Genomic DNA, 25,835 nt, shown 5'->3' with positions numbered 1-25,835 from the left:
ACATACTCATTCATATATATATATCGCATTGTGATAGACATATTCCTTCATATATTGACTGATGATAATCTGTACATACAGTATATTCATTCATATGGTCATTGTTGACAGACATTCACTTTTGATTGACTGTACGTCTTTGGTTTTAGACTTTTACTCTTACCCGTGAAACACAGTTCAACCTTGCTGTTGTTGCTGCTATAAACCTGAACTTACCAAATCGGTACACATTATCTCTGGGGTCATGTGATCAAGATGTATATATACACATTTTTTATCCCATTCCAAGTGGCTATGACTGCCTTCTAAAGACAACCCAACTTCTTTTTTCATTATGCATTCTTAGCAATTTAGCTAAAGATCATAAAGTACCATAAAAGTATTGTTTTTCTATTTCCTATTTGAAAACAAATAAAAAGCGTATTGGCCTATATGACTTTTGCCATTTCAATTAGCCTAGTTTAAAAACGCTTAATTATAAAAAGATTTGGTGGACAGCACAGCAACCATTTCAGGCTTTGATGAATAGGTACAGTAGTGCATGTTTCCCCCCCTCTTGAGATGTCTGGCTGTAGTGTTCATCATGCAGGAGACCCGGGGTGGGTCGAATCCCGGGATTTACAATAGGCTTATTTTAATTTTGTTGGAACTTTATACTGACTGACACTCATTTTTGAATGTGCATTGTTGGAGGTACAACAACATTATGTCTTAAAATAATAAAGAATGTAAGCGTTATTACATTTGTATGGTTCCACTCTTTTTTTGTCTCGTCATTGGTAAGTAGTATTACCATTTATGTTAAATTAAACTTGCAAGACACTGGCAGTGTTGTAATCGTAGGCTGTTAGCTGGTTAGTGGAATAGCACTTGGGACATTGGAATACCAGTTAAAGTAGGACCAGGACCAGATGGGTAAAATCTTAAACAGTTCTTATTTATTGGCGATGGCATGGCATACAGGCTGTACAAGCTCTGTGAGCTTGTAGATCTGCTATTTTCAAATAGCTTAAGTATATAGGACTGAAGTGGTTAATGTATGTTTTGTAATAACGGTAGCCTACAAATCTACAAAATAACCAAGTTTTCAAATAATTGTAGTGGAGTAAAAAGTACAACATTTTCCTCTGAGATGTAGTGGAGTAGAAGTAAAAGCATTTTTTTTAAATTGGAAATACTCCAGTAAAGTAAAAATACCTCAACATTGTACTTAAGTAGCCTACAGTACTTAAGTAAATGTCCTTATTACTTTCCACCACTGGCTGTACATTAGCTTCTTCCATGGGTTTTGTACAGTACTTGAGTAAATATATGTTATTACAGACAGAAAGATAGATAGATGGTGTTATTGTCAGATACTCCATGAATTCAGGTTATAGGTGGATTCTCCCTAGCAACAGCAGCTTCACGGAGTCTTTAAATTGGGGCGGTAATGCAAGGATGCCAACCGCCATACAACTCCACAAAGAAGAAGAAGACCCTTTAAGAAGACCTCCCACACCCGGCACAGGTGTTCGATACAAACTCTTTTATATTTGTTATTGAAATGGTGAAATAAACAACGTATTGTTATTTTTTTTATTATGTTTTAACAATGTTTTGTGGGGTTGTCAGTGTGGCAGCACCAAATATCCTTGTATGAATCCTCTTATTAAACCTGTAAACTCCTCGGAATAAAGAACATCAGCTCCCAACAAAGTGATAAAGTATAGAGCAGGGGTTCTCAAACATTTTCATGTCAAGGACCCCCAAATTGATGGCTATGTATTTTACTGAAGACCCTGTTCCACTTTTTTTTAAGCAATTTATTAAATATGTATTTTCTCCCAAAATTAGCTACTCTACAAGCTTTCGTAATTTGTGAATATATATTATTTTCAATAATAGCCAATCTATAAGCTCACAATGTGTCGCATTGCGATGGCGCTGGCTATATTCGAACATCTGAAGTATAAAATATGGTTGAAGTGGTTATCATTTTGCTGTGGACCCTCTGGAACCCTGTCAAGGACCCCTGGGGGTCCCCTGACCTCACGAACCACTGAAGTAGAAGATCTTATCTGCTGACTGTCTGATACCTTGCATACTAACTACTACAACCTGTCATAAAAAAAGACTCTGCTACCATCTAGTGGAAACCAAAGTACAGTAGCTCAGAGACCACATCTCTTTGCAGAAAATAGCCGATCTACAAGCTCATAATGCATCAGGTTGTGAGCTTGTAGATTGGCTATTTTCGCTGAAGTTTTGCTCTAGAAGACGCTAAGGTTCATGTGGTAAAGAGAAATGATTGAATATAAGATACACTTCACACTATTTGGCGTTAATGTGTCAGTAAATTAAACCATCATTGGTAAGTTGATATTGGAGCTATGGAGATATTTTACAAAAAATCTAAAGGATGTGCACACATACTGTACGTTCTCCTGCACAATGTAGATCATTTATTTATTAATGTATTTAGGGTCAATATCTCATTTGGTTTAGAATAGTCATTACTAAATACTAATTTCTATGAACACATATGGCAGAATACATTGTTGACGGTCCCTAGCTCTGTGGTTGAATATATGTCCAATCCAATATAATCCAATGTAAACCAACTGTGCTGGCAATGAATCATGTTCAGTGACTGTGTCACGGTCCGCTCCTCAGCCCTTGGACTTTGTCTGTGTTTATTAGTTTTGGACTTTTACTTATGCATTCCTGTGTTCTTCTAGTTTTGTTTAGTTTGTTGCCTTGGTGTTCTGTATCTTATTTTGTAGTATTCCTAGTGTTTCCTGTTTTCATTAGTTATTTGTCCCTGTCTTGTCTAACCAGTCCTGTGATTTACCAGTGTTTCCACCTGTGTTTCCACCCTAGCCCATCCCAGTGTTGATTGTCTGTTGTGTTCACCTGTGTCTAGTTAGTCCTTGTCTATGTATATGCCCTTGTGTTTTCTGTTTATAGTTCATTTGTGATTCTATGTCACAATGTTAGTTCTTGGCTCCTTAGTATTTGTAGTATATTTGATAACATAACATACATATTTGTTAGTATTATTTATCTTCATAAGTCTACAGGTAGCCTACTGTCAGACACAAGAGTGTATTCAGAGGTGCCTTTTGGTCTGAGCTGGTTGGGGGTTACAATTAAACATTCTCTTTGTTGTTTAGCTGGGAGACAGAGGTCTATGCATCTGTCTCCTTCCCCTTTCCTGCTTCATACAGGTGCAAATTGAATCAGGGGGCTCGAAGGGTGATCTATTGTTTGTGCCGGGTGGGGGGGCTCACCTTTGAAGCTCACACACCCACATGTACCTTCTCTAGATCTCTCTGTTATATAAACTGTACCGAAATGCATCTTAGGGTGTGACAGTCAGTGGCCGGCAGTCTGACTGAGAGGACCTCAGGGTCCATGGAGCTGTTTTGTACTGTTTTGTACTTATGCAATAAATGGAAGCAAAGGAACCTCACTTACTGAAGTGATGACTCAAATTCATTCTACAACCATTCATTCTCATCTCTGGGACAACAAACTTAACTGCAATATGGCGTTGTTGGCAACTACAAAAGCAATAGAAACCTTTAAGTCTGTGGTTTTCAGATACCACATTATGGCGTTTTTAGTCGGCAGTCGCGTTGGTTTGTTTTTTTGGGGGCGCAAGTCTCCGGGGATACTGAGCATGGCGTCGGAAGGGCATGCGCGGTCGGGGAAGTTTTTGCCTTGCGGTGGGTGTACGGATCACGTTCTCTTCCTGAGACGTGGGGGGTCCACTGTGTAGGTGATCATGGACATCGGCACGACAAGACGACATGACGGCAACTTTTCGAGAATCTACAAGGAGAGGACTTCGTGACCAGATCTAGGACGGCTGCACGACTCATCTGGCTGCTCAACATATCTTCTGCGATCGCTAGAAGGGCGCGCTGCGGTGCGGACGGCAGAGCGGAGAAATTGGTGTGTCGAATTTCTTCGTGGCGGGTATGTTGTGGGGAGAGGACAGCGGGTGCCGGCAGAGCGGAGGACTTGCGATGAAGGGGTTCTTCGTGAAGAGTGTGGTAACACATCTTCAGCGATCGCGAGTGGAGCGCTCTGTTGTAAACATGCAGCTATCTGTTGGAAAATCTGGGTACGGCGCTGGAACACGGCTGGGGTGAGGAGATGACATTGAGGGAGACTACAAGAGGGACGTTATCGAGCGGGACGCTGCGCATATGGGACCTGGGATTGTATTTTTGTGATAATGGTGGGTTAGACTGTGAATTAGGGGATACCTACTAGAATTAACTGTCCCTATATCGACTGATGTAATCACTGATTTGCCCGCCTTTTGTTTATCTGTAGTACATGGGGTGGCGATGTTGGGTTAAGTTAATATTTTTTTAGGGTTTGGACTTCTTTTCAATGGTTCTCATGTCGAGTAATATAATTGCTTTGATGCCCGCCTTTTGTTTGTGTGTTGAGAAGACCGGGCGACTCCCGTGACGAGGTGCATGGAGGGGTGGCGGTGTGGGAACTATGTGATGGGATTGTTGGAATTTTATTAAACCTGGGGGGTGTCTCTGGGTTGGCTGTGTAATTCACCGTGTCGCTGTACTATGTAATCTTGGTTTTTGTATGTGCATTTTTCTGTGTTGATGTTGTGTGCTGTTTTAGTTTTCCTGAATGTTTCTTTTTTTTCCTAGTTGGTGTTCCGGTCGCTTTTCATGGGGGGCGGGTTCTTTGTGGTTCTTTTGAAATATACGTGTTTGTGAGAGACGTTTCATGTCTCTCATGGGGGGAATGTAGTATATTTGATAACATAACATACATATTTGTTAGTATTATTTATCTTCATAAGTCTACAGGTAGCCTACTGTCAGACACAAGAGTGTATTCAGAGGTGCCTTTTGGTCTGAGCTGGTTGGGGGTTACAATTAAACATTCTCTTTGTTGTTTAGCTGGGAGACAGAGGTCTATGCATCTGTCTCCTTCCCCTTTCCTGCTTCATACAGGTGCAAATTGAATCAGGGGGCTCGAAGGGTGATCTATTGTTTGTGCCGGGTGGGGGGGCTCACCTTTGAAGCTCACACACCCACATGTACCTTCTCTAGATCTCTCTGTTATATAAACTGTACCGAAATGCATCTTAGGGTGTGACAGTCAGTGGCCGGCAGGCTGACTGAGAGGACCTCAGGGTCCATGGAGCTGTTTTGTACTGTTTTGTACTTATGCAATAAATGGAAGCAAAGGAACCTCACTTACTGAAGTGATGACTCAAATTCATTCTACAACCATTCATTCTCATCTCTGGGACAACAAACTTAACTGCAATATGGCGTTGTTGGCAACTACAAAAGCAATAGAAACCTTTAAGTCTGTGGTTTTCAGATACCACATATTTCCTGTTGTTGTATCTTTGCCCCTAGCTGTATTCCTAGTCTCCTCGTGTTCCTATATTTGTTCCTAGTTCCTTTAGTTAATAAACCCCTTGTATTTGATCTGCTCTGCCTCATCCTCTGCCTCTATTCTGCACCGTTTTCGACCATTTCGGTCTTTTTCAAGTGTGTCTTGAAAAAGACCAAAAGGGTCGAAACGCTGTATCTGCTGTTTGTCACAAATAAACCTTTGGAGCATTCAACAAAGTGAGTTGCAAGCCCTGCTTTGTTCTCAACACAACGTAAGACCTTAAAATGAGGAAATCACTTGCATGGAGGGTTTAGAATGGCATGGACAGAATGCGTATATGTCCAACCTCCCCCCACCATATGAAGTTCAACTTCTCAGCAATGTGATGCCTATAAGTCCCTGGATTGGTGTTGGTGTGACACCAGAATTCTATGTGCAGCACATAGCATAGAGCATACCATAGAGTACTAAACATCAACCAGGATGAGCATGTTGCCAACAAATGTCTGTATGGAGGGCTACTGAAGGTGATTGAGAAGATAGCAGCCAGGAGAATGAGGCTGGCCAGTCACTGCCATTGACAATGGGAGCTCCCAGCCAGAAAACTTATGCTATGGGACCCAACACATGGGCATCGATCACGAGGGTGTCCCACACCTACCTACGTGTACATGGACATGCTAAAGAAAGATGCAGGGGAGGAAAGTACTGGCGAGCTAGCCAGATGTATGGATGATGGAGATGGAGACGCCACTGGAGGGCTCGTCCAAGGATGACCTAGAGAGAGGGGTGTCTACAATGAGTTTCGTCCATGAGATCCAAAGTTTAACCATGGCCATCACTTGAACAACTAACTGATGAAGCCAAGAAGAAGACATCTAAGGGTAGGAACCTGTTTTTTTTGCTTTGCTTCTGCTGTTGCTGCTGATTGTGTTTGTATATTGTGTTTATGATTCCAGATGTTGCTGTATTGTTGTCATAATGTATTGTATGTTGTGTGATTCATGTTTTAATGTTGTCAGATTAGGACTCAATGATTGGGTGGCAATGAAACACTTTCATTGACTATTTCTGGCTGTGGAATTGAAGGCTGATATGAATCTCGGGGTGTCTGTTGTGTGTCCAGTTTTGACGGTAGTGAGTTGTGTTACATGGTACTGTATACTAGGCTGTGTTGTGGTGTTGCTGCTGTTGAAGATAGTGAATTGTGACAGGGTACAGTACTTATATTAGGCGTTGTTGTGGTTGAAGTTGTGAGTTGTGACAGGGTACAGTATACATAGGTTGGTTATTGGTTCATATGATTGGCTTGGTGGCAACACCTCTGTCTAAGTAGGCCTTTTCTTTCTTTCTACTTTTTTCTTTCTTTCTTGTGTGACCTCGGCCATCACTTACACAAGTGAAGAATTCAGAAAGAAGACAATGATGTAAAAAAAAAAAAAGTCTCAAGATAGGAACCTTATCTCTTTGCTGCTACTGCTGGTGTTGTATATTGTGTACTAATGTGATTATCATGCTGTTGTTCTATTGTGTGGTATGTTGTGTACTAATGTGATTCAGGCTGTAGCTGTATTGCTGTCATATTGTGTTATATGTTGTGTACTAATGTGATTCGATATGCTGTTGTTCATATTAGGACTCAACGACTGGGTGGCATTGAAACATTTCTGGCTCAGGAATTGAAGGCTGATGTGAATCTTCAGGGTGACAGCAGTTGTGTTGTGGTTTTGTTGGGAGAGTTGTGACAGGGTACAGTATACTGTATACTAGGCCGTTTATGTTGTGTTGTTGTCGATTGAAGGGAGTGAGTTGTGACAGGGTACAGTACAGTTTACGTATACTAGTATACATGTGTATGTGGCTCTTGGTCTAAAATGGACATACTCGAGTAAAATAAAAGTACCGTACCTCAAAATTGTTTAATTTTGAATAATGTAATTCCTATAGTTCTAATGAATAGGTTGATAATGTTATTTGACAGAAAGCGTTAAATGACATTGGCATGTGATTACTCGATCCTGTTCCAGCATTTACCAAGGTGCAGTAAATGATTTCATCTCTATGCTAACATTGCTTATACTCAAATGTACCAATAGATGGAGCAATGTGCACAATATTTACAAACTTGCAGCCCTCATTCACAGCTGGACTGCTTGCTGTGTGTGTGTGTGTGTGTGTGTGTGTGTGTGTGTGTGTGTGTGTGTGTGCGTGTGTGTGTGTGTCAGAGAGAGACACATGCGTAGCTCACACACGTGTCTCTTTGTGTGTATGCTTGTTACCATGGTAACCACCAGACAAAAGTCTCCCAAAGGAGGGAAAGGAAAATCAGTTTTGTGTGCCAGAGCATGATAGTGCTGTATTTGATTTATCAGGGAAGAGAATAGAATTAAAGGAAAAGGGAGAAAAGCTAGATTATGAAAGAGGGGTGTGATCAGTGGATTGGATAGAGTCATATTCATTTCTCTCTAAACCGAAACTTAAGAACGGAGTACCTAAACCTGGATGACTTTGCCTTTTTTCTAGGCATTATACACAAAGAGAGACTACTTTCATATCCAAACAGGTGAAGTTAAACTCTGTTTGTATCCAAATATGCATGAATTCACTTTATTTATAATGTTTGATTTACTGCATCGTGTATTGAAATAGCCATGTCTCAGCTCCCCCGAAGTTTAGGACTGGCACAAGTGGCCGGGGCCTAGATGGTAGAGTGAGAATGGTGAGAATCCCAGGAATCCAGGGGGAAATTCCTGTATTAAGGTGTTACCTTAATGGTAATCATCATAATACTAACTAACTAACTAACTAACTAACTAACTAACTAACTAACTAACTAGCATGCATGCATGCATACATGCATGCATAATATTCCCTTGCACCAACTGACTAGTTAAGTGATGGGTAGGCCTACTGCATAGGGATGTTTAAGGTAGCGTGTGTAGCTCTGGTTCATAGCGTTAGAAGGAGTTCCCCTTAACGCTATGGTACTTTATATTCTTAATTTCTTCCCCTCGCACTGCGGTAGCGCATTCTCCCGTCTGTAGTAAAAATAAAATATATACTTTTGCTACTCACCAAAACAAAGACGGTTTTATGGAGTTGAAAGCCTATTCTACGAAGTGGGAACACTCTGAGCCACCCACCTCACGTCTAAAATACACTTTTTGGCCAGAAAATGAAAATAAAATATTTCACCGGAATTAAAACATGTTTTTGGTTACTCCACAGTGCCCTCTACAGATTTGGTCAATGGAATTTTCCTATTGACCAGATTCTTCCTTCCGGTGAAATATTTTCTTTTCTGGCCAAAAAGTGTATTTTAGACGTGAGGTGGGGAGCTCGGAGTGTTCCCACTTAATAGAGTAGGCTTTCAACGCCATAAAACCGTCTTTATTTTGGTGAGTAGCAAAAGTGTGTTTTTTATTTTTACTACAGACGAGAGGCTGTGCTACCGCGGTGCGAGGGGAAAGAATCGAAAGTACCATAGCGTTAAGGAGAACTCTAACGCTATGGACCAGAGCTAGGGTAAGTGATATTTTTGGGTCTTTTAAAGTACCAAAGTAGGTTAAAGCATAGATATAAATAAATATATAAATGTAACAGTTTTTTTTTGGGGGGGGGGGGGGACTAATGAAAGTTACAGGTATGGTGTGTGTGATATCAAATATGAGTTTACCATAATCACAGTAATCCTTAATGATATTCCATCATATTGAAGGGCTTTTGCAGAGAAATGAGACAGACTCCATAGAGCACTGCAGGGGGGGAGGGGAGGTGTGTGTGTCTGTGACCAGCTGATGCTCGTTGACGCTTGTTATTGTTATACACATCAAGGCAATTAGTTTCTGCACTCATTTGTACAAGAATGTTCCTGTTGGTCCTAAAAAAATGCTGCTTATCAATTAATCAGTTATAATCGGTCGATAAGGTTATCAAGTATCAATTAATGAATTAATCGATCATTTGCATCCCTAGTACTGCGTTTTCATTAGTGTATGTGTATATCAGTGCACATAGTCCAGTGGTTCTCAAAATGGGGGGTCCGGGGACCCCCAAGGGTTTGAGAAGCACTGCCACAGTCTATCAAAATCTATTATTAGAGTTGGACTATAGTAATGGACTCAAATCTGGGTGATGTATTAGTTGGTATGTATGTATGGAGTTGTCATCTTTCTTCCTATTCAAGATGTTGTGCTTCAAATGTTTTCGAGTACACAAATCACAGATTTGGCAAACTTATTATCATATGTCCCTCTCCTCTCCTCTCGTCCTGCAGATATGGCCTCAGCCAGCAGTCTTCTGTCTGTGTTAGAAGAGCAGTTCCAGTGTTCGATCTGTCTGGATGTTTTCACAGAGCCTGTCTCTACTCCATGTGGACACAACTTCTGCAAGGCTTGTATTAGCAGGCACTGGGCGATTGGTGGGCAGAGTCGGTGTCCATTGTGTAATCAGAAGTTCCCCAGAAGTCTTCGAGTCAACACAGGATTCCGGGATCTTGTGGAGAACTTCAAGGAAACTAAGCTCATAGGTGGAGGTGAATCCTCAGTCAAACCAGGGGAGGTGCTATGTGACGTCTGCCCTGGCACCAAGCTCAAGGCCATGAAGTCCTGCCTGGTGTGTCTGACTTCGTACTGTGAGACACACCTGGAGCCTCATCAGAGAGTCGCTGCCTTGAAGAGACACAAGCTGATTGACCCTGAGGAGAACCTGGAGAACAGGACATGTAAGAGACATGGTAAGCTTTTAGAGCTCTTTTGCAGAACTGACCAGATATGCGTTTGTGTCATGTGTACCGAGCACAGACATCATGACATGGTCCCACTAGAGGACGAGTGTATGGAGAGAAAAGCTCAACTGGGGACCAAAAAGACAGAAATACACAAGACGATCAAGCAGCGACTTCAGAAGATTCTGGAGATAAAACAGTCAGTAGAGATCCACAAGAAAGACACAGAGAAAGAGATAGCTAACAGTGATCAGGTCTTCTTTGCTCTGGTGGCTTGTATTCAAAGACACCATGTTGAGATTCTTGAAGTGATGCAGGAGAAGCAGAGAGTGACAGAGAAACTGGCTGAAGGCTTCATCCAAGAGCTGGAGCAGGAAGTCACAGAGCTACACAGGAGAAGCGCTGAGCTGGATCACCTCTCACACAGTGAAGACCACTTCCATCTTCTCCAGAGCGTCCTCTCTCTCTCCACCTCTCAACACACAAAGAACTGGTCTGAGATCACTGTCCACAGCCCTCTCTGTTCTGGGACATTGAGAAGGGCAATGGCTCAGCTGGACAAGACACTCACTAAAAAGATGAAGAGGATCATTGCAGAAGTCAAGTCATGGGATGAAAAAAAATGTAAAAACGCAGACACTGCGAAGAAACAACTAGAGGTCAACGCAGAAGATCTTGACAACCTGCCGGACGATGTCAGGTTGATGGTCATTAAACAGCGGTATGCAGTGGATGTGACTTTAGATCCGGAAACGGCAAACCCCTGGCTCACATTTTCTAAAGATATGAAATGGGTGCATACTGGGTCTATTCAGTGGAGATATTATGACAATGGGACAAATGAAACAAGATTTCATGAAGAACTCTACGTCCTTGGAAACGAGGGCTTCACTTCGGGAAGATTCTTCTATGAGGTTTTCGTTTGTGGGAAGACTGAGTGGGATTTAGGAGTGGTCAGGGAGTCCATCAACAGGGATGAGAAACTCACGCCCAGTCCTGAAAATGGCAGTTGGATTCTGCGGCTGAGGAAAGGAAATGAGTTCAAAGCCTTAGATGACCCTCATGTCCCTCTGACTCCTTCATCTTCTCAAGTGAAGCCTGAGAATATTACTATTGGAGTGTTTGTAGATTATGAGGAGGGAGTGGTGTCATTCTATGATCTGGAGGCCAGTTCTGTGATCTATTCTTTCACCGGATGCAACTTTAGAGAGAAGATCTATCCATTATTTAGCCCTGGTTCTCTAGAGGATGGAAAAAACTCTGAGCCTCTGTGTGTAATTAACTCTAAAGGTCAAGGAACATCAACTGCATGGTCAGTGTTATCCAACACATTCTCACGCCCAGCTCCGGACGTCTGTGGCCAACCCCCTTGGTCAAGGCGGGTAGTACAGTTATAACTTTTCAATGTTCAGGATAGTCTGAGTAACGTGACGCTGCGCATAATGCAGACTATGAATACACGTTCAAAGATGCAGGCGCACCGCCAGAAGCGGACCTGAACCCCGGAATGGTCCTTTCACACAGGACATATATTGGCAGCAAGTGCCAATGACATCAATGAAGACTCAGTTGCTGCTTGTCAGACTTATTGCACTCTGATGTTGCCGTGAGCAGCACAATGGATCTCCACTGTCTGCTGCTGTGCTCAGAGTTAAACCAAATTAAACTTTGACCCTTCCTACCGCTGACCTTTAAACGTGCAGCTCTGCTTTGTGTCGTCGTGCCTAACAACGCCCATAGCTGTTCTAAAAAAACAGTAAACCACAGCCTCTTGTGGCTTGTGCTTTATTGAATGTTTGACTAATGAGTACTGACTTCTTTCTGCACATGGACTGTTAACATTACAGCAGTACAGTCAAAAAGCTCTGCTAAAAGCATAACACAAAAAGCCGAACACTGACAAATGTTTGTATATTATATGAATATAAGACTCAGAACTAATAAATACATTATTTTCTATTCTATGTGATAGACTGTTGATAAACCGTGCATGTACACGTTCACACACTCATTGTTGAACTTCATATATTCTTTGGTGATAGACTGTACTGTACATACAGTATATTAACTCTTTCACTGCCAGACTTATTTCTGTCTGCGTGCACCCATGCCTGAGAGTTAATTAATGTAGTCATTGTTGATAGTCATACTCATTTCATAGATTCATTGTTGAGATACACTCATACGACAGGATTCATTGGTTATAGACTGTAATATGCATAAATTCATTGTTGATAGACATACTGTATACTCATTCATATATTATTGGTGATAGACTGTAGATATATTCATTCATATAATCATTGTTGACAGACATATAATCATTCATATATTCATTGTTGATAGACATACTCATTCATATATATCGCATTGTGATAGACATATTCCTTCATATGTTGACTGATGATAATCTGTACATACAGTATATTCATTCATATGGTCATTGTTGACAGACATTCACTTTTGATTGACTGTACGTCTTTGGTTTTAGACTTTTACTCTTACCTGTGGAACACAGTTCAACCTTGCTGTTGCTGCTGCTATAAACCTGAACTTACCAAATCGGTACACATTATCTCTGGGGTCATGTGATCAAGATGTATATATACATTTTTTTTATCCCATTCCAAGTGGCTATGACTGCCTTCTAAAGACAACCCAACTTCTTTTTTTCATTTTGCATTCTTAGCAATTTAGCTAAAGATCATAAAGTACCATAAAAGTATTGTTTTTATATTTTCAATTAGCCTAGTTTAAAAACACTTAATTATAAAAGGATTTGGTGGACAGCACAGCAACCATTTCAGGTTTTGATGAATAGGTACAGTAGTGCATGTTTTCCCCCCTCTTGAGATGTCTGGCTTTAGTGTTCCCGGGACCCGGGGTGGGTCGAATCCCAGGATTTACAATAGGCTTTTTTTAATTTTGTTGGAACTTTATACTGACTGACACTCATTTTTGAATGTGCATTGTTGGAGGTACAACAACACATTATGTCTTAAAATAATAAAGAATGTAAGCTTTATTACATTTGTATGATTCCACTGTTTTTTTGTCTCGTCATTGGTAAGTAGTATTACCATTTATGTTAAATTAAACTTGCAAGACACTGGCAGTGTTGTAATCGTAGGCTGTTAGCTGTTTAGTGGAATAGCACTTGGGACATTGGAATACCAGTTAAAGTAGTAGGACCAGGACCAGATGGGTAAAATCTTTAACAGTTCTTATTTATTGGCGATGGCATGGCATACAAGCTCTACAAGCTCTGTGAGCTTGTAGATCTGCTATTTTCAAATAGCTTAAGTATATAGGGCTGAAGTGGTTAATGTATGTTTTGTAATAATGGTAGCCTACAAATCTACAAAATAATCAAGTTATCAAATAATTGTACAGGAGTAAAAAGTACAACATTTTCCTCTGAGATGTAGTGGAGTAGAAGTAAAAGCATTTTTTAAAATTGGAAATACGCCAGTAAAGTAAAAGTACCTCAACATTGTACTTAAGTAGCCTACAGTACTTAAGTAAATGTCCTTATTACTTTCCACCACTGGCTGTACATTAGCTTCTTCCATGGGTTTTGTACAGTACTTGAGTAAATATATGTTATTACAGACAGAAAGATAGATAGATGGTGTTATTGTCAGATACTCCATGAATTCAGGTTATAGGTGGATTCTCCCTAGCAACAGCAGCTTCACGGAGTCTTTAAATTGGGGCGGTAATGCAAGGATGCCAACCGCCATACAACTCCACAAAGAAGAAGAAGACCCTTTAAGAAGACCTCCCACACCCGGCACAGGTGTTCGATACAAACTCTTTTATATTTGTTATTGAAACGGTGAAATAAACAACGTATAATGTAACGTTACACAACATGGAAGTACAGTATAGTTGTTCATGTTGTCAGGGAGTTCAAACTACAACACCAGTGACAGTTGCAAGAAGTTAATTCCTTCACAACGAAACGTTGTTCGTTTTCTTTCCAAATCAGTGGATTATATTCAGGTAAGAGAGCTAAATATAGTTAGCTGCTTGCTTAGCATTAGCTGTGTGTATGTGTCTGTGTGTGTGTGAGTGAGTGAGAGAGAGAGAGAGAGAGAGAGAGAGAGAGAGAGTGAGAGTGTGTGTGCCCGCGTGTTTCAGTTGTGGTTAATCTGATTTGTAGACTAGTATAGGCTACTATAGGCTACAAACAAAATGTAAAAGGCCATGTGCTTTATTTTAAAGCTGAAATTAACAGGCCAGAAAGGTGCTTGAAGGTGCTTTTGTCCAATAAACTTATAGGCCTATTATGTTTTAACAATGTTTTGTTGGGTTGTCAGTGTGGCAGCACCAAATATCCTTGTATGAATCCTCTTATTAAACCTGTAAACTCCTCGGAATAAAGAACATCAGCTCCCAACAAAGTGATAAAGTAGAGCAGGGGTTCTCAAACATTTTCATGTCAAGGACCCCCAAATTGATGGCTATGTATTTTACTGAAGACCCTGTTCCACTTTTCTTTTAAAGCAATTTATTAAATATTTATTTTCTCCAAAATTAGCTACTCAACAAGCTTTCGTAATTTGTGAATATATATTTTTTTCAATAATAGCCAAAAAGCTCACAATGTGTCGCATTGCGATGGCGCTGGCTATATTCGAACATCTGAAGTATAAAATATGGTTGAAGTGGTTATAATTTTGACCCTCTGGAACCCTGTCAAGGACCCCTGGGGGTCCCCTGACCTCACGAACCACTGAAGTAGAAGATCTTATCTGCTGACTGTCTGATACCTTGCATACTAATTACTACAACCTGTCATAAAAAAAGACTCTGCTACCATCTAGTGGAAACCAAAGTACAGTAGCTCAGAGACCACATCTCTTTGCAGAAAATAGCCGATCTACAAGCTCATAATGCATCAGGTTGTGAGCTTGTAGATTGGCTATTTTCGCTGAAGTTTTGCTCTAGAAGACGCTAAGGTTCATGTGGTAAAGAGAAATGATTGAATATAAGATACACTTCACACTATTTGGCGTTAATGTGTCAGTAAATTAAACCATCATTGGTAAGTTGATATTGGAGCTATGGAGATATTTTACAAAAAATCTAAAGGATGTGCACACATACTGTACGTTCTCCTGCACAATGTAGATAATTTATTTATTGATGTATTTAGGGTCAATATCTCATTTGGTTTAGAATAGTCATTACTAAATACTAATTTCTATGAACACATATGGACACACATTGTTGACGGTCCCTAGCTCTGTGGTTGAATATATGTCCAATCCAATATAATCCAATGTAAACCAACTGTGCTGGCAATGAATCATGTTCAGTGACTGTGTCACGGTCCGCTCCTCAGCCCTTGGACTTTGTCTGTGTTTATTAGTTTTGGACTTTTACTTATGCATTCCTGTGTTCTTCTAGTTTTGTGTAGTTTGTTGCCTTGGTGTTCTGTATCTTATTTTGTAGTATTCCTAGTGTTTCCTGTTTTCATTAGTTATTTGTCCCTGTCTTGTCTAACCAGTCCTGTGATTTACCAGTGTTTCCACCTGTGTTTCCACCCTAGCCCATCCCAGTGTTGATTGTCAGTTGTGTTCACCTGTGTCTAGTTAGTCCTTGTCTATGTACATGCCCTTGTGTTTTCTGTTTATAGTTCATTTGTGATTCTATGTCACAATGTTAGTTCTTGGCTCCTTAGTATTTCCTGTTGTTGTATCTTTGCCACTAGCTGTATTCCTAGTCTCCTCGTGTTCCTATATTTGTTCCTAGTTCCTTTAGTTAATAAACCCCTTGTATTTGATCTGCTCTGCCTCATCCTCTGCCTCTGTTCTGCACCGTTTTCGACCATTTGGGTCTTTTTCAAGTGTGTCTTGAAAAAGACCAAAAGGGTCGAAACGCTGTATCTGCTGTTTGTCACAAATAAACCTTTGGAGCATTCAACAAAGTGAGTTGCAAGCCCTGCTTTGTTCTCAACACAACGTAAGACCTTAAAATGAGGAAATCACTTGCATGGAGGGTTTAGAATGGCATGGACAGAATGCGTATATGTCCAACCTCCCCCCACCATATGAAGTTCAACTTCTCAGCAATGTGATGCCTATAAGTCCCTGGATTGGTGTTGGTGTGACACCAGAATTCTATGTGCAGCACATAGCATAGAGCATACCATAGAGTACTAAACATCAACCAGGATGAGCATGTTGCCAACAAATGTCTGTATGGAGGGCTACTGAAGGTGATTGAGAAGATAGCAGCCAGGAGAATGAGGCTGGCCAGTCACTGCCATTGACAATGGGAGCTCCCAGCCAGAAAACGTATGCTATGGGACCCAACACATGGGCATCGATCACGAGGGTGTCCCACACCTACCTACGTGTACATGGACATGCTAAAGAAAGATGCAGGGGAGGAAAGTACTGGCGAGCTAGCCAGATGTATGGATGATGGAGATGGAGACGCCACTGGAGGGCTCGTCCAAGGATGACCTAGAGAGAGGGGTGTCTACAATGAGTTTCGTCCATGAGATCCAAAGTTTAACCATGGCCATCACTTGAACAACTAACTGATGAAGCCAAGAAGAAGACATCTAAGGGTAGGTACCTGTTTTTTGTTTTTTTTTGCTTTGCTGCTGCTGTTGCTGCTGATTGTGTTTGTATATTGTGTTTATGATTCCAGATGTTGCTGTATTGTTGTCATAATGTATTGTATGTTGTGTGATTCATGTTTTAATGTTGTCAGATTAGGACTCAATGATTGGGTGGCAATGAAACACTTTCATTGACTATTACTGGCTGTGGAATTGAAGGCTGATATGAATCTCGGGGTGTCTGTTGTGTGTCCAGTTTTGACGGTAGTGAGTTACATGGTACTGTATACTAGGCTGTGTTGTGGTGTTGCTGCTGTTGAAGATAGTGAATTGTGACAGGGTACAGTACTTATATTAGGCGTTGTTGTGGTTGAAGTTGTGAGTTGTGACAGGGTACAGTATACATAGGTTGGTTATTGGTTCATATGATTGGCTTGGTGGCAACACCTCAGTCTAAGTAGGCCTTTTCTTTCTTTCTACCTTTTTCTTTCTTTCTTGTGTGACCTCGGCCATCACTTACACAAGTGAAGAATTCAGAAAGAAGACAATGATGTAAAAAAAAAAAAGTCTCAAGATAGGAACCTTATCTCTTTGCTGCTACTGCTGGTGTTGTATATTGTGTACTAATGTGATTATCATGCTGTTGTTCTATTGTCATATTGTGTGGTATGTTGTGTACTAATGTGATTCAGGCTGTAGCTGTATTGCTGTCATATTGTGTTATATGTTGTGTACTAATGTGATTCGATATGCTGTTGTTCATATTAGGACTCAACGACTGGGTGGCATTGAAACATTTCTGGCTCAGGAATTGAAGGCTGATGTGAATCTTCAGGGTGACAGCAGTTGTGTTGTGGTTTTGTTGGGAGAGTTGTGACAGGGTACAGTATGCACTGTATACTAGGCCGTTTATGTTGTGTTGTTGTCGATTGAAGGGAGTGAGTTGTGACAGGGTACAGTACAGTTTACGTATACTAGTATACTAGTGTACATGTGTATGTGGCTCTTGGTCTAAAATGGACATACTCGAGTAAAATAAAAGTACCGTACCTCAAAATTGTTTAATTCTGAATAATGTAATTCCTATAGTTCTAATGAATAGGTTGATAATGTTATTTGACAGAAAGCGTTAAATGACATTGGCATGTGATTACTCGATCCTATTCCAGCATTTACCAAGGTGCAGTAAATTTCATCTCTATGCTAACATTGCTTATACTCAAATGTACCAATAGATGGAGCAATGTGCACAATATTTACAAACTTGCAGCCCTCATTCACAGCTGGACTGCTTGCTGTGTGTGTGTGTGTGTGTGTGTGTGTGTGTGTGTGTGTGTGTGTGTGTGTGTGTGTGTGTGTGTGTGTGTGTGTGTGTGTGTGTGTGTGTGTGTGTGTGTGTGTGTGTGTGTGTCAGAGAGAGAGAGAGAGAGTGCGTCACATGCGTAGCTCACACACGTGTCTCTTTGTGTGTATGCTTGTTACCATGGTAACCACCAGACAAAAGTCTCCCAAAGGAGGGAAAGGAAAATCAGTTTTGTGTGCCAGAGCATGATAGTGCTGTATTTTCTTTTTCAGGGAAGAGAACAGAATTAAAGGAAAAAGGGAGAAAACCCATGAAGAAAACAAGTGTGATGCCAAGTACCTAATACACAGTACTATCCGAAATACATGAAAATGTTGAATGTCCATGTGTCAGGACACGTTCTGCCTATCTATTGATATTCTATGTAGGAGAAGAGAGTGTGCGTCAGCCCACAGGGTTTTCATACCCACTGGGTCCAATGAAACAAGATGCATTCATCATGATCATAAAACATCATGGATTCAAGTGTCCACTAAATTGCACACACTCCACTGTACGAACCAACATACTGTTATCCGAGGTGCAGGAATCTGCATCATTCCTTAAGCATTTTAAATGGCAAAAAAAAGCTGGATTTGTTGGCAGGAGAAATCAATCCTCAGTCTGCCCACTGCAGCTTATAGCCGTGTCCTGCCAAAACGCCACTGGCACGGTGCACCACTGCACATGCAGTCTCCCCTCTCTCCTGTAACCCCCTCCACACACTGTAGTGCATTGTGAGGACATTTGCCCCTCCCAGAGAGTTTTTTTCTTTCTTGTATTTTTTCGCTCTCTGAACTGTGTGTGTGTGTGTGTGTGTGTGTGTGTGTGTGTGTGTGTGTGTGTGTTGTGTGTGTGTGTGTGTGTGTGTGTGTGTGTGTGTGTGTGTGTGTGTGTGTGTGTGTGTGTGTGTGTGTGTGTGTGTGTGTGTGTGTGTGTGTGTGTGTGTGTGTGTGTGTCAGTGTCAGCTGGAGTTTTCCTGTCATTATTGGACCAGCAGCTGGTCTAAGAGCATGTGGCCCCAGAATGCATCACCTCACTCTGTAAATACACAGTCATGATTTAAAGGAAAGCCTTAAAACGTTGGATCTGTAACGTGCTGCGATGCAGATGCATCCTAGATGCACATTGTGAAATATTGGAAAGTACAGTATGTAACCCACATAGCAGTTGTAAAATATCAGCGTCAGTACTTCAGTACTTAGCCGGGACAGCGACATAATCGGTAGCCAAAGATTAGAGGTATTGTTAGAGGTGATGTTTTTAGTTTACTACTTTACTAACTATGGTACTTAATAAGAGTTTTGGTCTCATTACCTTTTTCAAGGCCCTAGTTTAATGTACACTATCCTATTCAACTCTACTTATACTCTTCCTTTGGACTACCCTTCTCGTTAGTAAACACAAACCTGCTTCCTGAATGGGTGGCACGTGTTGTGACATTCCTTTAGACTAGCTCTCTAATCTCTGTCATTCAACTGCGCTGACATTCTCTTTTACAGCTCTGTGCCAGGGCTAGCCTGATACACAGATCAGGTTACTGCCTCATCCAATGGATTCTGTCTGTCTAGCTACCCATGAAGTGCCTGAGGATCAAGAGTAAAGGAGTGGGTTGGAATTGACAACTGATGTTGTCTTCCAATTTGAGTATAATTACTGAAAAGTTGACAGATAAAATGATACGAGACCCAGTGATAACAGCAAAATAACAACTACTAGTACTGAATAACTGATATCCTGTGGCAGCTGAAGAAATTCAAGCATGCCATAGGTCCAGTTCAACACCGCCAACATAGAGTCTGTTCTCACATCCTCTATCAGCATCTGGTTCACCACAGCCACCAAGTGGGACATTCACGGGCTGCAGCGCATCCTCCGGTCAGCCTAGAAGATCTTCGGCTGCAACCTCATCACTCCTTGTTCTTGATATTTGCACTCATGCATCTGTGCAATGTCTGTATATAGTACCTGTAGTATAACCTACCTAAATTGTTTTTAACTGGTCTGTGCAGCTTAAAAATTTAGATGGGAAATCACAACATGTACACTCACATGTACATGTAGCTCACACTTGGTCTGTCTTTATATATTCCTGTTACTATCTTTACTTATTTTTACTTTTGTAGCGCCGCGTCAAATTCCTTGTATGTCAAAATATTTGGCAATAACAAATAGAATTGTGACTCTGAGTCTGACTACTCATATAGTATTTAAGCTACAGTTCTAATAATATGCAGTATGCAAATGATGTCAAAGCATAGAGCAGTGATACATTATTCAGATTACTGGACCTGGCTGAGCTGCTGAAAACAATCTGATGAGAAATAATTCACAGAGGGTGCTCCTTGTTATTTATTTTCTTTCTTTTGGCACCAAACACAACAACACAAGCTGAAGCTACACAGCTGTGGAACACTCTTTCTCTAGGGCTCCACCCTTTCTTGCCATTCCTCATTTCATCCATCCTTTCCTAGAAGAATTACCTCACATCACATTAGGTAGAGTTGGAGGTGTCACCTGGGGTGTGTGTGTGTGTGTGTGTGTGTGTGTGTGTGTGTGTGTGTGTGTGTGTGTGTGTGTGTGTGTGTGTGTGTGTGTGTGTGTGTGTGTGTGTGTGTGTGTGTGTGTGTGTGTGTGTGTGTGTGTGTGTGTGTGTGTGTGAGGAGAGGGAGCAAGAAAATAACTCAATTAAATGCGTTTAAAAAACGTTTAAACAGCTTTGGGTGGCGTAGGCTTAAATGCCCCCTCCCACCCCTCTTGTATGCCGGGCCCAGGACTTTTACCTGGTTGTTGTTAGAGTGGCAAAATAAAAAAATAAATAAAATAAAATAAATATATATATATATATATATATATATATATATATATATATATATATATATATATATATATATATATATATATATATATATATATAAAGAGAATACAGGAATCATCCTTTGAGGAGAGCTTACTGTTAACAAAATCATAAAGTACAGAGAGCATAACTCTGGGGTTTATGGCTGCTGTTGGTCATCTAAACATCCTCAGACCTAGGACGTGTGCGAGGGTCTGTGTATACCATCAGTCAAAATAAAAGCTGTGATTTAGCTCTCACTGTCTTCTGAGGCCCACCCAGAGAGAAAGGGGAACTTCTCTCTCTCTCCCTTTCACTTCTGCCTGTTTCTCACTCCTTTTCATTAACGTTTTTGAGATGTCTCTTATTCTCACCTCCTCTCTCTTTCTCATACTCCCTGTCTTACAACCCCCACTGTGTAAAAAAAGAGGGTTACAGACTCTAAATGTACTATATATTTTTGTTATTATTATTTTCTACCAATTTAAAATGTAGTCATTATGACAATTCCCATTTCCCCCATGTACCCTGTCATCGGTGACCTCTGCTGGTGTTGGGGAGGATGTAGACATCCACGTGTCTCTTCCAGTACACGTGATGTCGCCAGCTGCTTTTTGTCACCTGACAGTGAGAGGTTTCACTAAAGAAAATGTCACTTATTTGGGAATTACATCATAAAAAAATGAAGAAAGATGTTCTGGAAAACTTTTAAAATGAGGAAAAAGCTTAACCAATGATTACAAAGAGGTTTATCCTTAAAAAGGTGAGTGTTACTGACGAAGGCAGGAGGATTATTCCGTTTCACAAATATAGCAAAAATAGTGAGGGCCAATGAGCAGATATGTAAAACAATTAATACATTATTTTTCAATTTTACATGGAAGAACAAAAGTTATTATGAATAGCCTATATGGCACTGGTACATGGACTCAACTTTCTTGAGTTTGCTACTCTTGATAATTGATTGGATGAAGCAGTTTCTAAATACCCTCCATTTGGAATTTGTATACCTAATTATATTTCTCTCTAAGACTGGAGACCATAAATGTGTACTCTTGTGTGATCATAAAATAGAGAAACTTCCCGTAACTCTATCTAAATTCCGTTTACAACATTAAGAAATATATGTGCATTATTAATAAAAGATTCTACTACTATCCCTTCTGTTGTATCCTATTGGTCTAGATTTGTTGATAGCTTGAATTGAAAAAACTATCTGGAATTCCTGTGGAAAGCCTGGTTTACATAAAAAATGTTACTACTCTGTATCTGGTCATTTCCACACACATGCATACAGACTGCTTCCTTATCCGATGATTCTCTCTTGACCAGATATGCAAACTGGCAGTGATCCGATTCTACCCACACGTGAACAGAGCCAATTGTGTTTGTTGGTTTGCCTAGCCAAGCCGGACACACCGTTTAGGATTCTGTCAAAATGGAACTTTTTTATGGCAAAATCATGTTCATAAACTATGATCAGCTTGTTAGCTGGTGGAGCAGAAATCCCCTTAATGGTGAGACAAATTGCATCCTTCTGCCAGTGGTTTTATCTGGACACCAGATGACTTCTTCTCACTACAGGAGAACAGGTCTATTTATCCATCCATCTCTCTCTCTCTCTCTCTCTCTCTCTCTCTCTCTCTCTCTCTCTCTCTCTCTCTCTCTCTCACTCAATCTGTCTTGTTAGCCTCGCCAGAACGGCCGAAGGCGGAGGATTATGTACTCACTCACGTGAGTCTGTCTGTCTGTCTGTCTGTCTGTCTGTCTGTCTGTCTGTCTGTCTGTCTGTCTGTCTGTCTGTCTGTCTGTCTGTCGGAAGAAGTAAGGAAGAACCTCTGCCCCAAATCTTTTCTCTGGGTTTCTCCTTGGATCATGACACAACTTCCCACATAGGCCACGCCCACTTCCGTCTGAAATGATTTTCGTCCATTTAGCATTTTATTCAAAACACACTTCATGCTACTACTCCTGCAGATTTAGTCCAAAACTCACACAAGTACAATAACAGCCAATTATCCATATTCAGATTTTCTTGTTTTTATCCACTATATTGATGTAGTATTTGTAGTATGTATGTAGTATAGTGTCTTGAGAACTTAATGTTGTAATTATTTTGTGTAATTATTTCCAATATGTGTTGCTGTACAGTAGACAATTCTCGATAAAAATACTAGAGTACTTCAATGTTTCTTGATGAATGGTACTGTATATGGCTTGGAACTGGACACAGCTTTATTGCTGGTGGATTACAGGATAGCTAGTATCTTTTTCTTCCTGGGTTCTGGGCGTGACTTGGAATTATATGATTTGTAAAATGTGACCACCTGGAAGGAAAAGTTTTAAGGGCCCCTGCCATCGAATGGAGCAAGAAGCTCATCTTGCTCACACTGACGGTTCTATACCATTTACTTTCCCTTAATTTGTACCCTGAGAGCAGGTTCATGCTGTAAGTGTGTGGGGGGCAGCCCCCTGAGTGCAGTGTTGTGAGGTGGGTTGGGATTATGAGGTCATGGTGTCTGCTGGTGTTAGGGCTGAACCTGAAAAACATACTTTCCCCTTATGTCTCACACACACACCCACACCCACACATACTGTACTGTATAGATGGGTTTCCGCGCGACGTCATCACAGAGCAGAGTGTGCATTCTGCGCATGCGGGAGGTAGAACGACCCGGAAGTGCCATTCACTCTATTGTTATTTTCGGGATTTAGATAGGCATAATGCTGCTATTATAGGCAGAATAGGCATAATGCTGCTATTATATACAGACAGATCCAACTTCCGACAAATCATTTTTATTGAGTAAAGAAGATATTACAAACTGCATCATTTAATCTACTTTCATTAAACCCGGTGAAGACCATTTATTTTATCAATGTACAGTGGCCAGAGATGCTGCGGGTAATAGCGCCCTCTACAGGCTCTTCCCTCCACTGCGCGCGCATCATCCTCAATGTTTACAAACGGGAAACCCATCTATACGCATGCACACACTCTCACTCACTCTCTCTCACTCACTGACTCCCACCAAGTAGACTTACATACGCCCACACACCTTTTCAGAAAGGTCAACGCGTCACTCTTACCTCCTTAAACTACACACAGTGGTGGAAAAAGTACTCGCATGTTTTGTAGAAATACTTTGTTACAAGTAAAAGTCCAGTAATGAAAATGTACTTAAAAGTACAAAAGTATTGGTATCAAAATGTACTTAAAGTACCAAAAGTAGAAAGTAGGCTACTCATTATGCAGAATGTCCCGTTTCACAAGTTTTCAATTGTAGCCTATAAAATGCATACAAATCTTTGAAAATAGCAGATCTACAAGCTCACAATGCGTCGCGATGAGCTTGTAGATAGGCAATTTTTGTGTGCGTGCGTGCGTGCGTGCGTGCGTGCGTGCGTGCGTGCGTGCGTGCACGCAGCCAGAGATTTGCTGAATTTGTTGAGGGCTATTTTTGAATTTTAATTTCTGCCAAACAGCAAGCCAGCTAGGCTCTGACTAATTTGAGTTGCAGTCTAACTTACAGTATTTATGTGTGTGCAAAGGCAAAAGGAAGTGGGGGGGGGTGGGGCATCCGCTGTATTTTCTGCAGATTTTCAGTGCTTCTGATGTGCAGATCGTTAGGCGGAAGCATTTGAAAATTGTGTGAGTCTGTCTCGAGAGACTACAATGAGTATAATGTGCTACAGTGCATACACGCACGCACGCCCGCACGCACGCACGCACGCACGCACGCACGCCCGCACGCACGTCCAAAACAAAACAAACACATACTGTAAGACCACACTGTAAAATCCTCCGTGTTCAATTAACCCTGGCAGTATAAAAAATTGGGCCATTTGGATACGCTATCAGAGTTACACAGAGCATTTTATTGTCCAGAAGAATTGGTTTTCAAACAAGAAATTTATTTGGTTATGCAGTGATTCTAAACCTGTGGCCCGGGGCCCACTGGTGGGCCGTCAGAATAGTGGGCCCCCAAACAAAGTGTTATGAAAGCACAGTATTTAGTATTTTCTCTTTAAAAAAAAAAGAGTTTACTGATAACTATTGTAATGCTCCAAGCCGCAACACAATCCATTTGATTGATCATTCAAATAAACATGCTCTGAAAATGCACACGGACCACCCATCAGATGGGTGGGCCGCGAACACTTGCAATATTTCCAAGTTGGCCTTGATCCAGAAAAGGCTGAGAACATGTAGTATATTTAAAATTATTATTAGAAATATTAACTTACTGCGACATGGGGTGATGTTAATTGAGCAGCACTTTATAAGCCTGTTTAGAAATGTACTTTATGAATAAAGTTCATTATCACTATCATGAATGTAGAGCTACAGTATATGACAAATGGCAAATCCTTTCAGATATTATTATGGCCTTCACTACACGTATATTATAGCTAAACTTCCAACACAGCTCCCTCCGGTAAGAGACTGCAGTCTTTATTTAATTCTGTCTCATTAAGAGTTAATTAAAACATTGAAAAACTGAATAGAATGCCCAGGAAAAATTATTGATTTGCAGCCTCATTCACAGGAAACCTAAAACTGAGATTTATAATCGGCACCACTCCTTTCCTCAGACACTTACAGGCGGTAGCGTAGGTCCTTCAACATGAATTGTCATGTCTGGCCATGTGTCCCCAGTCTACTTATTAACATGTGTGGTTGATTATGATGTTGCATCATGAACATACGTGTAAGGTTTGTGTAATGCAGTAATCTCTCTAACCCCTACTGTTTGGTCTTTGGGAGGGTGTAGAAAACCATGTGCCTCTTCCGTTGCACGTGATTTCCCCAGCCACTTCTTTTCACCTGACAATGAGGAGTTTCACCACAATGTTTTTTTTTGTAATCCCCAAAACATTACGTGTGAACATGACTAGATGCGGACCATGTAGAGTCAATCCTAGATTTTTTTTGTTCAATGTACATAAGTAACCCTAAACATAATCCTAATCCAAAACCTAA

At 40.8% G+C, this 25,835-nt stretch overlaps 2 protein-coding genes across 3 annotated transcripts in view; one reads left to right on the top strand and one right to left on the bottom strand.

The window, feature by feature from the left end:
- Positions 1-25,835, bottom strand: part of sntb1 (syntrophin, basic 1) — a 400,503-nt gene that overhangs the window by 65,376 nt on the left and 309,292 nt on the right. The window lies entirely within an intron of this gene.
- On the top strand, positions 7,809-12,060 carry LOC308084388 (E3 ubiquitin-protein ligase TRIM21-like). 2 transcript variants are annotated; one of them, XM_080427030.1, is made up of 2 exons: positions 7,809-7,933; positions 9,647-12,060. In XM_080427030.1, the coding sequence occupies exon 2, from the start codon at positions 9,649-9,651 to the stop codon at positions 11,491-11,493; it is 1,845 nt and encodes a 614-aa protein (XP_080283156.1). In that variant the 5' UTR covers positions 7,809-7,933; positions 9,647-9,648; the 3' UTR covers positions 11,494-12,060. The 2 variants fall into 2 exon arrangements, with proteins under 2 accessions (XP_080283156.1, XP_080283157.1); XM_080427031.1 differs by lacking the exon at positions 7,809-7,933 and adding an exon at positions 8,786-8,895.

Source organism: Gymnoscopelus braueri, assembly GCF_963280865.1.
Source record: "Gymnoscopelus braueri genome assembly, chromosome: 4".
In the NCBI taxonomy this organism is placed as follows: Eukaryota; Metazoa; Chordata; class Actinopteri; order Myctophiformes; family Myctophidae; genus Gymnoscopelus; species Gymnoscopelus braueri.
The sequence above is the reverse complement of the archived record's forward strand: the minus strand, read 5'-3'. Positions and strand labels throughout refer to the sequence as shown.

Coding starts and splice junctions, on each gene's coding strand:
- LOC308084388 (XM_080427030.1), top strand. CDS start 9,649: ATGGCCTCAGCCAGCAGTCTTCTGTCTGTGTTAGAAGAGCAGTTCCAG.